The 16,935-nt window shown below is 38.7% G+C and overlaps 1 protein-coding gene across 1 annotated transcript; it reads right to left on the minus strand.

Moving 5' to 3' along the window:
• Positions 1–1,366: 1,366 nt before the first annotated feature.
• Positions 1,367–15,096, minus strand: LOC115231498 (polyglutamine-binding protein 1). The gene is made up of 7 exons (XM_029801514.2): positions 14,960–15,096; positions 9,509–9,818; positions 6,848–6,948; positions 6,064–6,131; positions 4,324–4,420; positions 3,098–3,155; positions 1,367–1,595 (listed from the first exon to the last, which is right to left on the minus strand). Exons 1-7 carry the CDS (start codon positions 15,033–15,035, stop codon positions 1,451–1,453), a joined length of 855 nt encoding a protein of 284 aa, XP_029657374.1. The 5' UTR covers positions 15,036–15,096; the 3' UTR covers positions 1,367–1,450.
• Positions 15,097–16,935: the final 1,839 nt, after the last annotated feature.

Below are 16,935 nucleotides of genomic sequence, written 5' to 3' on the forward strand. Positions count from 1 at the left end.
ACATTATGAAAATCTAAATCAGTGTTTGTCGAATATTTTTCTGTTGGTGGCGACTCTAAATCACGTCTTAATTCTAAATATAGTTTATGCCAAAGGACTTTTGGTCCTGCCACTCTCTCGGTCCGACAGAACCTAGCAAAACGTAAAGGAAGGAGCAGGTACTCATGATGTTTGCAAGCCTTCCTAAGAATGGTGTGGGTGAATGCTGTTACATGTTCTTTTTAAACTACTGCAGGTAAAACATGAGCAACATGGAGATTCCAGAGGGAGCGAGTTCAGGAGGGGGGGAAGAAATATTGGGAATGCTGCTTGGTATGGGAAGAGAGAGTGATGTAATATACAAATATATCTGAGTGGATGTGTGTAAGTATTCTTTTATTCATTTCAGTTATTTGGCTGCGGCCATGCTGGAGCACCGCCTTTAGTCAAACAAATTGATCCCAGGACTTATTCTTTGTAAGCCTAGTACTTATTTCTATCAGTCTGTTTTGTCAAACCACTAAGTTACGGTGACATAAACACACCAACATCAGTTGTCAAGCGATGGTGGGGAAACACAAACATATATATATATATATATATATATACATACATACATACATACAATGGGCTTCTTTCAGTTTCTGTCTACCAAATCCACTCACAAGGCTTTGGTTGGCCCAAGGCTGAACCCAGAATCATGTGGTTGGTAAGCAAGCTACCTACCACACAGCCATGCCTGCACCTATGTATGTATGTGTTTTCCTTTCAAGTTAATTTTGACTGACCATTAGTTGCATTTTTTATTTGTGCCACAGGTATACTGTTATTTGTTAACATTTCCTACTCAATAAATCTCTTGGATAGGTGTGTACTTTTGAAGACATCATCATCATTTCACATCATTCCATGTTGGCATGGGCTGGACAGTTTGACAGGAACTGACCATCTGAAGAGCTGCTCGGGCTCCATGTCTGTTTTGGCATGGTTTCTATGGCCGGATGCCCTTCCTAATGCCAACCACTTCAGAGAGTGTATTGGTTGCTTTAAAGCAGCACTGGCACAGGTGCGTTTACATAGCACCAGCAAGGGTGCTTTTTACGTGGCATCAGCATCTACGAGCCCACAAGATTAGGAATACTCAGCCAGAGAGGGAAGCAGGGGACATGCTGTATACAAGGAGGACAACAGTGCTTTTAATTAGCTTGGCGTGTTTTCTCAGAATAAAATCTGTCTTACTTGAAAAACTGGGAAGGGTTAATAATGGGAAGGATATCTAGCTGTAAAACTGATGTTTCGATAATATGTATTCATCTAACCCATGCTAGCGCAGAAAAACAGACATAAAAATAAAGAAACACACACACAGAAACAACAACAAAAATTATCAATGAGGATATAAGAAATATCATTTATTAAATGTACACATGAAAAAAAAAACCCTGCAAAGATTTTTCCCCCCCAACCGTCTTCAGTCTTCCACTAACTGTCGGTTCATACGAAGAACATCTCCAGGTGCTGGGTAAGGGCGTTGTTGGTACAAGGGACCAGAAGCTGTAACATCAGCGCCTGTCTTAGCTTCACCTCTCTTATCCAATCCAGTAGACCAAGTACCCCTTTAAGAAGATCAAAGGAAAATGCAAACAAATGAATATATATGTCTTTATTGCCCACAAGGGGCTAAACACAGAGGAGACAAACAAAGACAGACAAAGGGATTAAGTCGATTACATCGACCCCAGTGCATAACTGGTACTTTATTTATCGACCCCCGAAAGGATGAAAGGCAAAGTCGACTTCGGCGGAATTTGAACTCAGAACGTAGCGGCTGATGAAATACGGCCACGCATTTCGCCCGGCGTGCTAACGATTCTGCCAGCTTGCCGCCTTGAATATACTTCAATAAAAAATGGTATAAAATTTCCATTAGAAAACCAAGGTTTACAGAGAAAAGCTATATCATAAAGGCAGGCATCAGCCAAGGTTGACTGTATACTCTCTTTTACTCTTTTATTTGTTTCAGTCATTTGACTGCAGCCATGCTGGAACAGCGCCTTTAATCGAGCAAATCGACCCCAGGACTTATTCTTTTGTAAGCCAAGTACTTATTCCATCGGTCTCTTTTGCCGAACCGCTAAGTGACGGGGACATAAACATACCAGCATCGGTTGTCAAGCAATGCTAGGGGTACAAACACAGACACAAACACACATATATATATATACACATATACGACGGGCTTCTTTCAGTTTCCGTCAAACCAAATCCACTCACAAGGCTATAGTAGAAGACACTTGCCCAAGGTGCCACACAGTGGGACTGAACCCGGAACCATGTGGTTGGTAAACAAGCTACTTACCACACAGCCACTCCTGCACATAAATACAAGGCAAGGCAGACAAACCTCCCATGTTAATTTATATTCTAAGTATTAGCTTAATGATGACAGAGTCATTTAACTAAATGTTTTCATTGACCTCGTCTTGTTTGTTGTTAACACAACGTTTTGGCTGATATACCCTCCAGCCTTCATCAGGTGTCTTGGGGAACTTTTGAACCTGGGTTCTCATTCCTAAGGTATTTTTCGATGTTATTATTATTAATATTATTATTATTATTATTATTCGGGTCACTGCATGGAATCGAACTCAGAATGTTGGGGTTAGTAGCCTGCGCTCTTAACTACTATGCCCACGGGCATATGGCATAGTGGTTAAGAGCACGGGCTACTAACCCCAAGATACCAAGTTCAATTCCAAGCAGTGACCTGAATAATAATAATAACATTGAAAAATACCTTAGGAATGAGAACCCAGGTTCGAAATTTCCCCAAGACATCTGATGAAGGGTGGAGGGTATATCAGCCGAAACGTTAACAACAAATGTTAACAACAAACAAGATGAGGACAAATATCCGTCAAATGTAAATAATGTAAATAATCATCATCATCTTTTAACGTCCGCTTTCCATGCTAGCAAGGGTTATGATGTACATAATTCCTCATCTCTTAAATATAGAACTGTATGTTTTCATTATTTTCAAAATAAATTACAACAAAGGTAGTGTGTTTCAACAAGAATATAATAAGATAAAATAAAAGTGGGGTTAAACACTGACCGAGGAGCATTTGAGTAGGCTGCAGGGTCCATCGGGTCAAGATTAGACGGGCCACGAGCTGTGGAAGAAATATCAAGATAATATTGTTAAATGTTTTAAGTGAGAGAGGAAAAACAAAACAAAAAAATGAGAACTAATTAATTAGCATCATCATCATCATCATCATCATCATTTAACGTCCGTTTTCCATGCTGGCATGGGTTGGACAGTTTGACTGAGGGCCAGCGAGCCAGAAGGCTGCACCAGACTCCAGTCTGATCTGGCAGGGTTTCTACAGCTGGATACCCTTCCTAACGCCAAACCACTCCGAGAGTGTAGTGGGTGCTGTTTATGTGCCACCGCCACGGGAGCCACCCTAATAATAATAATAATCCTTTCTACTATAGGCAGAAGGCCTATAATTTTAAGGGTGGGGACAAGTCGGTTACATCAACCCCAGTGTTTCACTGGTACTTGATTTATCAACACCAAAAAGATGAAAGGCAAAGTCGACCTCAGCAGAATTTGAACCGAGAACATAAAAGATGACTGAAATGTTGTGAAGCATTTTGCCCAGCGTGCTAACAACTGCCAGCTTGCCTCAATAATAATAATAATAATGGTGGTGGTGGTGGTGGTGGTGGTGATGATAGAAACAAAAGAAGAGTGCAACTGTTATCAAATGAACAATATTTTGACACCTCATGTGTCTTTAATTCCTGGAGGAGTAACATCAATCCTAAATTAATTAATTAATTAATTAATTAATTAATTATTTATTATTATTATTATTATTAATAATAATAATAATAATTAATAATTAATAATAATAATAATAATAATAATAAATAATTAGTAGGAGCTGCAATAAGGGTGGAGCACTTGCAGAAAACAGCACTGCTTGGAACTGCTCGAACACTCTGGAAGGTGCTCAACAGCTGACACTGTAGTACATCTCCAGCGTTAGAAGCTGTGCAAAGGCAATAATAATGATAACAGTAATAATTACCCTTTCTACTATAGGCACATAAAATGATATTTGGGGGAGTGGGATAGACAATTACATCAACTCCAGTGTATAACTGGTACTTAATTTATTTATTGACCCTGAAAGGATGAAAGGCAACCTCAGAATGTAAAGATGGAGGGAATGCCACGAAGCATACTGCTTAATGTGCTAACAATTTTGCCAGCTCTCCACCTTACAATAACAACAAGAACAACATCAATATGGTTAAATGTCTCACATCTGGAATTTTTCTTGTTGTTCCTCTCAACTTTCTGTCTTTGTTCCTCTTCTGAAGAATCTTCGTCCAATTCAGATCCACTCAGATCCTCTTCCTCCTGAAGAAGAAAAATATAAATGTTAATCATCATCATCGTTTAACGTCCGCTTTCCATGCTGGCATGGGTTGGACGGTTTGGCCGGGGTCTGGGAAGCCAGGGCTGCACCAAGCTCCAGTCTGATCTGGCGGTGTTTCTACAGCTGGATGCCCTTCCTAACACCAGACAAAAACCTCATCACTGAATCAATCTCAAGTAATTTTCAGAAGGGAATATTTATTTCTTCTTTAATAGTATCATTAGAAAGAGCAGTGCCCACGACATCTTTCAAAGGCTGTCAACAGTGGCTGGTGCAGGGGAAAAGAAAAACAAAGGAGCCAGAAACCACAGCTCATTAGGCAGTTTGATACCCCCCCCCCATCTGGCCCCTTGGATGCTTTTAGCAGAGAGGTGCACTCAGTTACAAGCATTTGAACCAGGTTTCTGATTTAAGGATCTCTTCCTCCCAAAAGTCCCAGTGACACTATAAGGGGTGATGAACACTGCTGCAGATTGCCCATTAAAATGTTGTGTTACCTCAAACCAGAGTGAAGTCCTTAAACCCTTTCGATACCAACCCGGCTGAAACCACCTCTGACTTTGTAGTACAAATGTCTTGCTTTCCAAAGTTTTGAATTAAAATCTTTCACCAAACCTTAGTCACAATTTATATTCCTAACACTAGCTTAATGATAATTAAGTTATTTTACTAAATTCTTTGTTATATTTAAAATTAATTGAAAGGGACACAGAGCACTCAACAGAAATACGGTAACAAAAGGGTTAAGGAAAATAATCAGCAGAAGACATAAGAGAAGGAGACCTCAGTGTGGTCACTCTATATGCTAGAAATAATAGCCTAAATTTCCTTCAATCCACACCCTTCCAACTGCTTCTAATGTGCATCTGCCCAAATGTAGAGGTGTATTTGACTCTTTTGATACCAACCCGGCTGAAACTGCCTCTGGCTCTGTAGTACAAATGTCTTGTTTCCATAGGTTTTGTATTAAAATCTTCCACCAATCCTTAGTCACAATTTATATTCCTAACACTAGCTTAATGATAATTAAGTTATTTTACTAAATTCTTTGTTATATTTAAAATTAATTGAAAGGGACACAGAGCATCTCAACAGAAATACGGTAACAAAAGGGTTAAGAAAAATAATCAGCAGAAGACATAAGAGAAGGAGACCTCAGTGTGGTCACTCTATATGCTAGAAATAATAGCCTAAATTTCCTTCAATCCACACCCTTCCAACTGCTTCTAATGTGCATCTGCCCAAGTATAGAGGTGTGTTTAACCCTTTTGTTACCAACCCGGCTGAAACTACCTCTGGCTCTGTAGTACAAATGTCTGGTTTTCAAAAGATCTGAATTAAAATCTTCCACCAAACCTTAGTCACAATTTATGTTCCTAACACTAGCTTAATGACAATAACCAAGTTATTTTACTAAATTCTGCGTTATATTTAAAATTGATTGAAAGAAACACAGAGCATCTCAAAATAAGTACTGTACTGAAAGGGTTAAGGGTACCCAAGGGTCGGTTAAACAGGGTCACAAATTAGGTTTATAAACCAAGAGGGCTAGAACAACTGGTGTAGTTTTAAGGAATGAAGGTCAAAGTGCAATGGGTTTAATGAGGAAATTGCTTGTACTTACAACATCACTGTCATTACCCATTCCATCTGAATCTATTCCAGACTTGGGAGGAGACGTTTTGTCTGTTTCTGAAAAAAAAAAAATAATAGAAGAGAATGTTCGTAAGGAGACATTGTTTTACAACACTAAAAAGTTTATGTTTTAAAACTCTTTTACTGGTTTCATTCACTGGAAAAGTGGTCATCCTGACCAGTAATTTCGGAGTGGCTGTGTGGTAAGTAGCTTGCTTACCAACCACATGGTTGCAGGTTCAGTCCCACTGCGTGGCATCTTGGGCAAGTGTCTTCTGCTATAGCCCCGGGCCGACCAATGCCTTGTGAGTGGATTTGGTAGACGGAAACTGAAAGAAGCCTGTCGTATATATGTATATATATGTGTATGTGTGTCTGTGTTTGTCCCTCTAGCATTGCTTGACAACCGATGCTGGTGTGTTTACGTCCCCGTCACTTAGCAGTTCGGCAAAAGAGACCGATAGAAAAAGTACTGGGCTTACAAAAGAATAAGTCCCGGGGTCGAGTTGCTCGACTAAAGGCGGTGCTCCAGCATGGCCGCAGTCAAATGATTGAAACAAGTAAAAGAGTAAAAGAGTAAAGTACAAATTTTACTGCTGCCCTCTGATAGCACGAGTCGGGGGCTAAACAATAAGAGCAACAATAGAAAGTGGCACAATCAGAAAACGAAGGTCGAGTCATGGCTGGAACGCCTTTTGATCAGAGATCCACTCAATCAGGACTAACCTTAGCAACCAAACAACAACAACAATGGGGTTTGAATATTTACTTACCCAATGCTTTGCTTTCAGCAGCAATTATTCGAGCCTTTGGATGTAAGGGAGACAACCAGGACACCTGATCAGTTACTACGTTCCAATAGTAATATCGGTTGCTGAAAGCGAAAAGACACAACACTGTAATATATATATATATAATAATAATAATATTAGGGAGTATAACTCAAAACTTACAGGGAAAAATTCGATTTAGTATTAAATCAAATTTCACAGTATAAATATATAAAATATGAATTAGAGATAAAACCACTATTAGGTAACTCAAACAGTGATAGACATAAACCAATACATAAATAACAAATAATATATATATATCACCGTGACCGACCAGGCTATCAGATGTTGTTACACATCGCTGGTCACAATGTGCTTCTCATTGTTTTAGCCTTCAAATGACGCCAACCTGCTGGCTAAGCGAGCAGGCCAACAGAAGAAGTGAGAGAAAGTGGCGAAAGAGTACAGCAGGGATCGCCACCACCCCCTGCCGGAGCCTCGTGGAGCTTTAGGTGTTTTCGCTCAATAAACACTCACAACGCCCGGTCTGGGAATCGAAACCGCGAGTCCGCTGCCCTAACCACTAGGCCATTGCGCCTCCATATATATATATATATATATAATTTTTTTTTTTAAATATATAACTTAAAAGAAGATCTCAAAAAGTATAAAATGAAATATAAATATATAATATAATAAGTAAAAACACTATGTACACTTCATGGCTAGAGTTAACTTCGAATTACAATTAAGTTTAAAGTCAATTGAAATTTTATATATATTATATCAAAAACGCGTATACAGTTAATTAGAGCCGGGTGGATTCGTTATTTTTTCTCTTTACCTGCGTGAGTTGTTGAATATTGTTGTCTGGGAGATTTTCTTACAGTAGTGAAATAGTAGTTTAACTGCTATTTCTAAATTTCGGTATGTGGTGAAGCAATTTTTGCTGAACCCCAATTATAATTATACTCATAATTATAAAAATTTTTGTACAAGTTTACCGATAATAGTTCTTTTAACATACCAAACTACTTGGTAAAAACTACTGATTATTAATTAATTATTTAATTTTACCCTTTATTGTGAGGTATTATTAAGGAGAGAATTTCACACGAATGATATCAGAATACCCATCAGTTGAAGGACATCGTTCAGAGAATGTTTGCAACAATTGCTTCGAAAAATATCACACAAGACATGGTGTCACATCATTTTGTGCCATGAAAATGATGGAGTTCATACAGACCTTCTCGATGTGTGACACCATCAATCATCATCATCATCATCATTTAACGTCTGCTTTCCATGCTAGCATGGGTTGGACGATTTTGACTGAGGGCTGGCGAACCAGATGGCTGCACCAGGCTCCAATCTTGATCTGGCAGAGTTTCTACAGCTGGATGCCCTTCCTAACGCCAACCACTCTGAGAGTGTAATGGGTGTTTTTATGTGCCACCGGCACGAGGGTCAGTCAATGAAAGTGAATAAACTAAATCCAGTTTGTGCTTTGGATTACTGCATTATTTGATCTTCTTTTGTCCTCGTTACATTTTAGTAGGGGGTAACAAGACTTTCAGACCACCCTGTAGAACTCAGAATTCAGAATGACAAAAGCTGTGAAGAATTTTGTTTCAGGTGCTAACAATTATTTCTTTATTGCCCACAAGGGGCTAAACATAGAAAGGGACAAACAAGGACAGACAAAGGGATTAAGTCGATTACATTGACGCCAGTGCATAACTGGTACTTAATTTATCGACCCCAAAAGGATGAAAGGCAAAGTCAACCTCGGCGGAATTTGAACTCAGAATGTAGCGGCAGACAAAATACCTATTTCTTTACTACCCACAAGGGGCTAAACACAGAGAGGACAAACAAGGACAGACAAACGGATTAAGTTGATTATATCGACCCAGTGTGTAACTGGTACTTATTTAATCGACCCCGAAAGGATGAAAGGCAAAGTCGACCTCAGTGGAATTTGAACTCAGAACGTAACGGCAGACGAAATACCGCTAAGCATTTCACCCGGCGTGCTATCATTTCTGCCAGCTCACCACCCTCAAGTGCTAACAATTCCACCAACCTGCTGCCTTAGCAACAGTAAAAAATAATAGTGACACCCAAGATAGATTACTATTTAATTCATGCTTCTGATCACATCAGACAAAGCAGTAACGCAGTAGAAGTTAATGCGAAAACCAAGCATTCAGCAATGTTGAGAAGAGGCGCAGGAGTGGCTGTGTGATAAGTAGCTTGCTTACCAACCAGATGGTCCCAGGTTCAGTCCCACTGCATGGCACCTTGGGCAAGTGTCTTCTACTATAGCCTGGGGCCGACCAAATCCTTGTGAGTGGATTTGGTAGACGGAAACTGAAAGAAGCCCATCGTATATATGTATATATATATGTGTGTGTGTTTCTGTGTCTGTGTTTGTCCCCCCAACATCGCTTGACAACCGATGCTGGTGTGTTTACGTCCCCGTAACTTAGCAGTTCGGCAAAAGAGACCGATAGAATAAGTACTAGGCTTACAAAGAATAAGTCCTGAGGTCGATTTGCTCGACTAAAGGCGGTGCTCTAGCATGGCCACAGTCAAATGACTGAAGCAAGTCAAAGAGTAAAGAGAGTAACAATGTTGACAGTAAATAATACATACGTGGCTTTATCTGGAATTTCTTGCCATCCTTCTGGAAGTGGATATTTCATCAGCATCCGTAATCGGCGCCGTTCTGTTTCAGGGTCAGGTGTGAAAGTAATTTTGCCATACCGTTTAAGACAATATTCTGTGCACTTGTGATAAGGATTAGATTTGTTAGGGCATGCCACCTCATCCAAAGATTCTACTGTCTCCTCTTTCTTGGTGACCGGTTCCTCTTGTAACACTGCCGGCGCACCAACAGGGTCCATCATACTAAAGGGCTGTGTCGGTTCATCATAATCTTCAGCAAACACTTCCTCAACATCCTCTGAAATAAAATTTGAAAATGCTCATGTCAGAAGGTGGTTGACAGGTAGAACCATTAGAATATCAGACTAATACCAGACTAAATACCTTGAGGTGTTTATCCCAATTCTTTACATTCTGAGTTCAAATCCCACCCTGGTCAACCTGGCCCTTCATCAATATATATTTCTTTATTGCTCACAAGGGGCTAAACAAGGACAGACAAACGGATTAAGTCGATTATATCGACCCCAGTGCGTAACTGGTACTTATTAATTCGACCCCGAAAGGATGAAAGACAAAGTTGACCTCGGCGGAATTTGAACTCAGAACGTAGCAGCAGATGAAATACCGCTAAGCATTTCGCCTGGTGTGCTAACGTTTCTGTCAGCTCACCGCCTTACCATATCAGACTAAATACCTTGAGGTGTTTATCCCAATTCTTTACGTTCTGAGTTCAAATCCCACCCTGGTCAACCTGGCCCTTCATCCCACCAGGCTCAATAAAATAAAAACTGGTGAAGTACTTCATCAATATATATTTCTTTATTGCTCACAAGGGGCTAAACATAAAGGGGACAAACAAGGACAGACAAATGGATTAAGTCGATTATATCGACCCCAGTGCATAACTGGTACTTATAAATTCGACTTCAGCGGAATTTGAGCTCAGAACGTAGTGGCAGATGAAATACCGCTAAGCATTTTGCCTGGCGCGCTAACGTTTCTGCCAGCTCGCCACCTTACCATATCAGATTAAATGCCTTGAGGTGTTTATCCTAATTCTTTACATTCTGAGTTCAAATCCCACCCTGGTCAACCCAGCCCTTCATCCCACCAGCCTCAATAAAATAAAAACAGGTGAAGTACTTCAACAATATAATTGGTGAGTTCCCTCACCTGAAAAATCGCTCACCTTGTATGGAAACTAGAAACAGTTATGACTATTATGAGGGCAAAGAACTGGCAGAGTTGTTAGCACAAAATGCTTGGTGGCATTTTTACCAGCTTTACACTTTGAGTTCAAATTTAGTCAAGGTCTACATGGCCTTTCATCCTTTTGGGGTCAATATAAGAAGAACCAGTTAAGCATTGGGATTGATGAAATTGACCAATTCCCTTCTCCAAATTTAAGGCCTTCAACCTATAGTATAGTGGTTCCCAACCTGAGGTCCGCAAAGGTAGCACTGGGAGTCCGTGAACTAAATTCAAAATTTCATATATATATATATATATATATAGGCGCAGGAGTGGCTGTGTGGTAAGTAGCTTGCTTACGAACTACATGGTTCGAGGTTCATTCTCACTGCGTGGCACCTTGGGCAAGTGTCTTCTACTATAGCCTCGGGCCGACCAAAGCCTTGTGAGTGGATTTGGTAGATGGAAACTGAAAGAAGCCCATCATATGTATATATATATATCATCATCATCGTTTAGCGTCCGTTTTCCATATATTATATGTGTGTGTGTGTTTGTGTGTATATGTTTGTGTGTCTGTGTTTGTCCCCCAACACCACTTGACAACCGATGCTGGTCTGTTTACGTCCCCATAACTCAGCAGTTCGGCAAAAGAGACCGATAGAATAAGTACTTGGCTTACAGAGAATAAGTCCTAGGGTCGATGTGCTCGACTAAAGGCAGTGCTCCAGCATGGTCACAGTCAAATGACTGAAACAAGTAAAAGAGTAAAAGAGAGTATATACATATATATATATATATATATATATTGCAAAAAGTACCATCCGAATGTGGCCAATGCCAGTAACTTGACTGGCCCCTATGCTGGTGGCACGTAAAAAGCACCCACTACATTCTCAGAGTGGTTGGCGTTAAGGGCATCCAGCTGTAGACATATTGCCAGATCAGGTAGGAGCCTGGTGCAGCCACTGGCTCTCCTGACCTCAGTCAAACTTTCCAACCCATACCAACATGGAAAATGGACGTTAAACACTGATGGTGTTGATGATGATACATAAGGATAAGCATATTAAAAGGGGTCAGTAGGAATACTCATTTAAATAAAAGGGTTGGGAAGCACTGTGAAAAGGTTAGGAACTACTGATATAGTAGAAGGAATTATTAATTTGGCAAAAAAGGCAGTGAGCTGGTGGAACCATTAGCATGCCAGGCAAAATGCTTAGTAGTATTTTGTCTGCCACTCTGTCCTGGATTCAAATTCCACTGAGGTCAACTTTGCTTTTTATCCTCTCAGGGGTCAATAAATCAAGTACCAGTTGAGTACTGGGGTCGATGTAATCAACTTACCCCCTTCCCCCAAAATTTCAGCCCTTGTGCCTAGAGCAGGAAGGATTATTAATTTAGCAAAAGGTGACACAAGCACAGAGTGAGCAGTGAACTTTGCCAAGAGCACATTGGCACGGTCATTAGTGCAGCAGACAAAAATGCCTTGCGGCATACGCTCTAGCACTTCACATTCTGAGTTCAAATCCCACCTGAGGCAACTTTGCCTTTCATCCTTCTGGAGTTGATAAAAGAAAATACAGGTGAATGACTGGCCAATTTAATCAACTGACTCCACCCTTGAGGCCTTGTGTCAAAGTACATCGTCACCAGAAAATAACAAAGGACTGGGAATATGCAGCTTCTCAACAACAAGAAACCTGGTCTGTTCTGGCCCTTTTTCTCATAGTTGAACCTCTTATTTCCTGGCATAAAGCTTCCCTCTCTATTGTACCCAACTCCCTTGAATGAGATCTTCATCTTGCAGGGTGTATGGCAACCTCACAGTACATACTGTAAGATGGTTGGCTTTAGGAAGGACATCCAGTCATAGAATCCATGCCAAAGCATGGACTACAATGGCGTCTTGGAACAAGTCAGATCCTGTCAAACTGTCCAACCCATGCAAGCATGGAAACGGATGTTTAAAGATGATGATGATGGTGATATTATTATTATTATTATTATATTTACATAGAAGGTGGCGAGTTGGCAGAATTGTTAGCATGCCAGGCAAAATGCTTGGCAGTATTCCGTCTACCGCTACATTCTGAGTTCAAATTCCACCGAGGTCGACTTTGCCTTTCATCCTTTCAGGGGTCGATAAATTAAGTACCAGTTACACACTGGGGTCGATGTAATTGACTTAATACCTTTGTCTGTCCTTGTTTGTCCCGTCTATGTTTAGCCCCTTGTGGGTAATAAAGAAATAGGCATTTTGTCTGTGGCTATGTTCTGAGTTCAAATTCCGCTGAGGTCAACTTTGCCTTTCGTCCTTTCAGGGTCGATAAATTAGACACCAATCAAGTACTGGAGGTTGATGTAATTGACTATTCCCCTCCCCCCAAAAAATTCCTGCCTTGTGGTAAAATTTGAAGTCATTATTTTATTTACATAGGCTACAAGTGGTGAATGATGTCATAATTTCAAAGAATTGGTTAACGTGCTGACTCTTTGGCAATATTTCTTTTCAAATACCAACCTCGACGTCCAATACAAAATAAAATGTGACTATCTTAGATGTTATTATAAGCATTGTTTACAAACACAAGCGCCTTAGCAGCTGACACATAAAATATATAATTATGAAAACAGTAACTGAATAAGTTTAATTAACTGTTTTATGTCTATAAAATATATATGTTAAAACAGTTTAATTAAACTTAGAACTCATCACTTGTAAACAATACAGATAATTGTATCTGTTGTGTGTCAGCTAAGAAGCCTCCATTCTCTGTCATTTCTGTTTTTAGTGAGGAGTGAAGCGAGTGAAGATCGGTTTTTGAAAACGTACGATTCCGGCAAGTCTAACTGAGGAATGTATAAAAACACCAGGGTTTTATTTGAGATACCGAAACGAAAAAGAAATATAGTTTAATACAGGATGAAAAAATACTTAAGTTTTAAAAGCACTCGTGTTACGAGCAGAGAAAAGATTTTAGATGACATATTAAAAAAAACAACATTGAAATGTTATGATGTAAAAGATCCAAAGTCAACAATGCTTTTCATTTAGGTTATTTTTAAATATTTAATTTGAAACAACACTAAAAATAATTATAATTACATGCCATAAGAGGTAATTAATGATCAGCAGAAATTACGTGACTTTACTATGTTCGCAAACACTGCAATACAATCAATTTATAGAGTAAACAGTCTTTCGTTTCGTTATTTCAAATAAACCGTAATGTTTTTATAGATTCCCCATTCTCTTCGAGATTAACGACGTTATTCTTCACATATACACAACATATAGTCAGCGTCTTTTAAAGCCGATTGGATGAGTTTTGAAAGAGAATTTAGCAACTATTTCTAGCGGATCGAGGTGAATTAGCAGAACTGCAAAAGCTGCGGGCAAAATATATTGGGTATTTAGTTGCAACCCTTTACATAACAACAGTTTGATGCCCCAACCCTACCGTTTTTGTTTCCTCATAATTTTCTGAAAAATGCAAATTTTTTAATGAAATTTCTCATGGGTACATTTCCCACTGTGTAGATTCCACATATGCTGAAAACATTTATTTAAAAAATCTTTTTTTAGAGAAGTTCCAGATTATTCTTCTCCAGGCTGTTTACACAAAGCTCTCTTTGGATCTTTTCGATTTGACCGGCAGATTTTTTAAATAATGACCGAAAAGATCCCTCTCTTTAAAATGCATGTTTTTAAACAGTATTTGCAGAAATACGTTTTCGAGTTTCTAAATTACGAAATGTTGATATTTCAAGCATATAAATCTGTAAATGAAAAAAAGAAACGAAAATGTTTAAGCTATAAAAATTGATGTCAACACAGCAGGATGAAGAGGGAAGTCTAATCCAAAACTACCCCCGAAAGTTTTTTCTTTCTAAACCTTATAAATATAATCATAATCTTTGGAAAATATCATTTAAAAATATTTATTTTCCATAAGTTACAAGGAAACCAGATTCGTGGGGCACCAAACTGTAGTTATGCTGCGTAAATACTACTTTATGAACCAAAGACAAGGTCGATCATTAGTAAGACTAATTAATCTGAGTTAATTATTGTTTTATAATACATTTTATAACCAATAAAACACCAAAGTTTAGAAATGTTTACAGACATCCAGAGAATGTCCTGTACGTGTTTCTATGTGAGCCATTCCGTTTTAAAACCAAAGATCTTTGGTTTATTTGCAGATTTGAGACAGCTTTACCAATAAATGATATACTCACCTGGCTTTTTCGCTTCTTGGGCTTTTATTATTCCCCGTTTGGACAATTTAGCGAGCAAAGCCGCTGGCAAAGGCATCTTTGAAACAAACACAACAGAAAACACGAAGCGAGGGAATTAAAGATATTTACAACAATCACTTGAGAGCGGTATTATGGTTGTTATCTCCCTTGTAAGACCTCTCCATCGTCACATTATTTACATTATTTATATTTGACGGATATTTGTCCTCATCTTGTTTGTTGTTGACACAATGTTTGGTGGGAAAGGACTAATCGATTACATCGACCCCAGTGCTCAACTGGTATCTATTTTATCGATCCCAAGAGGATGAAAGGCAACATCGACCTCGGCGGAATTTGAATCTTGGACATAAATGGCCGAAATTTCTTCTATTAAGTTAAATAAAGAATTCGTTTTTTTTTTTCGCAGATTTTTCTTTTCTTTTACAGATTCTGAATCTCTAATGTTGAAAACATAAAAAAATTGGAAGTTTCTAGGGTAAAAAAAAACAACAACAATCCCAAACGAAATTTTTGAGGTGCTGACTTTATTGCCATTTCTTGCAAGACGAGGAAACCACACAGAGCTTTTCCCACGAAGATTTTAAAGTGTGATTTGGAGATTTAGCAGCTGTTTTTAAAAAGTTTCAGCTACGATGAAGAGTTCTATATTTAAGAGATGAGGAATTATGTATATTATTTACATTATTTACATTCGACGGATATTTATCCTCACCTTGTTTCTTGTTAGCAAAATGTTTCGGTTGATATACTCTCCAACAAGATGTGGACAAATATCCGTCGAATGTAAATAATGTACTTAATTCCTCATTTTGCTACAGGGTCATAAAAGATAAGAAACAGACCAGGAAATACTGGAATAAAGGAAGGATGGCAGTAGAGAACAATATCAAATAACTAGCAGTATCGCCCGGTGTTGCTCGGGTTTGTTTCGACCCCCCCCCCTTTAGAATTAGAATTTTTGAAAAGTAAAAATTTTGCATTATGTAGCTTGTTATTCTCTTTAAGTGAACATTTTTCTGGTTGAAATACACCGAAAAATGGCGACACAGCAGTCAAAAAATCGTAAAAAATAGGGATTTTCATAGAAAAAAAGCACCTTTTTGATGTAAATAATTTTTGGTGTTAACATGGTCCGATTTGAATTTTTTATTCTATGGAAATAAGAGCAAGCCTTCTTCTAACATACTCTCAATTTTGGTCAACTTGCGCCGCGGGGTCTCGGAGGAGATAGTGTTAGTTGAAGGCAACCAAACTTGCCATACACAAGAGCGTCTAAACGAGCTCAAAGAAAAACTGGTTATTGGATGAATCAGAAACAGTTTGCAAGAAAGAAGACTTCACAGTGATGTGTATGAAAATAACAAGTGCATAGAGAAGCACCGAGAGCTTTCAAAGTGGAAGCAGGCTGTGGAAAAAAGGACAAAACTAACTTGGTCTCAACTCAAGTATGACGTAGGTCTCTGGAAACATGGAATCAAAAGTGAAGTCCAATTATACAAACTATAACACAAGTCTTTCCACAAACTGATACATTTTTCATCACTCATGTGGTATTCCTTGCGTGAGTGTATTGTTTTTAGAATGAAGAAATATATCTATATACTCTATAATTGGCAGTGTGTCTCCTTTTCTTTCCTTGTTTGTCCATCCCCTTCATACGTGCACCATAGGCAATTTTTTAAATAATACTTTAAATGTTTCTACCTTTTGGTTCTAGTGCACTAATATGTCATTTAGTTTGATGAATACTGAGAAGATACACTCGTTGTAAGTTTAATTGCCTTTGTATAAATTGTATATAGTTACACGCACACACTTACTCTCACACACATATTTATTCAGGCACATAAACGCATGCATACTTACATATATACATAAGTTCACACATATATATGTAAACTTATACGTATACACACGCATATAACGACGTGCAAGCAGGCACGCGTAAGTAC

This window comes from Octopus sinensis, unplaced genomic scaffold (assembly GCF_006345805.1).
Source record: "Octopus sinensis unplaced genomic scaffold, ASM634580v1 Contig18659_ERROPOS200000, whole genome shotgun sequence".
NCBI classification, from domain to species: Eukaryota; Metazoa; Mollusca; class Cephalopoda; order Octopoda; family Octopodidae; genus Octopus; species Octopus sinensis.

Excerpts from the sequence above, each read along its gene's own strand:
- LOC115231498 (XM_029801514.2), bottom strand. The coding sequence starts at position 15,035 with ATGCCTTTGCCAGCGGCTTTGCTCGCTAAATTGTCCAAACGGGGAATA. Across the intron at positions 9,819-14,959 it reads CCAAGAAGCGAAAAAGCCAG|AGGATGTTGAGGAAGTGTTT; the intron begins GTGAGTATATCA and ends ATTTTATTTCAG. Across the intron at positions 6,949-9,508 it reads GAAATTCCAGATAAAGCCAC|CAACCGATATTACTATTGGA; the intron begins GTATGTATTATT and ends TTTCGCTTTCAG.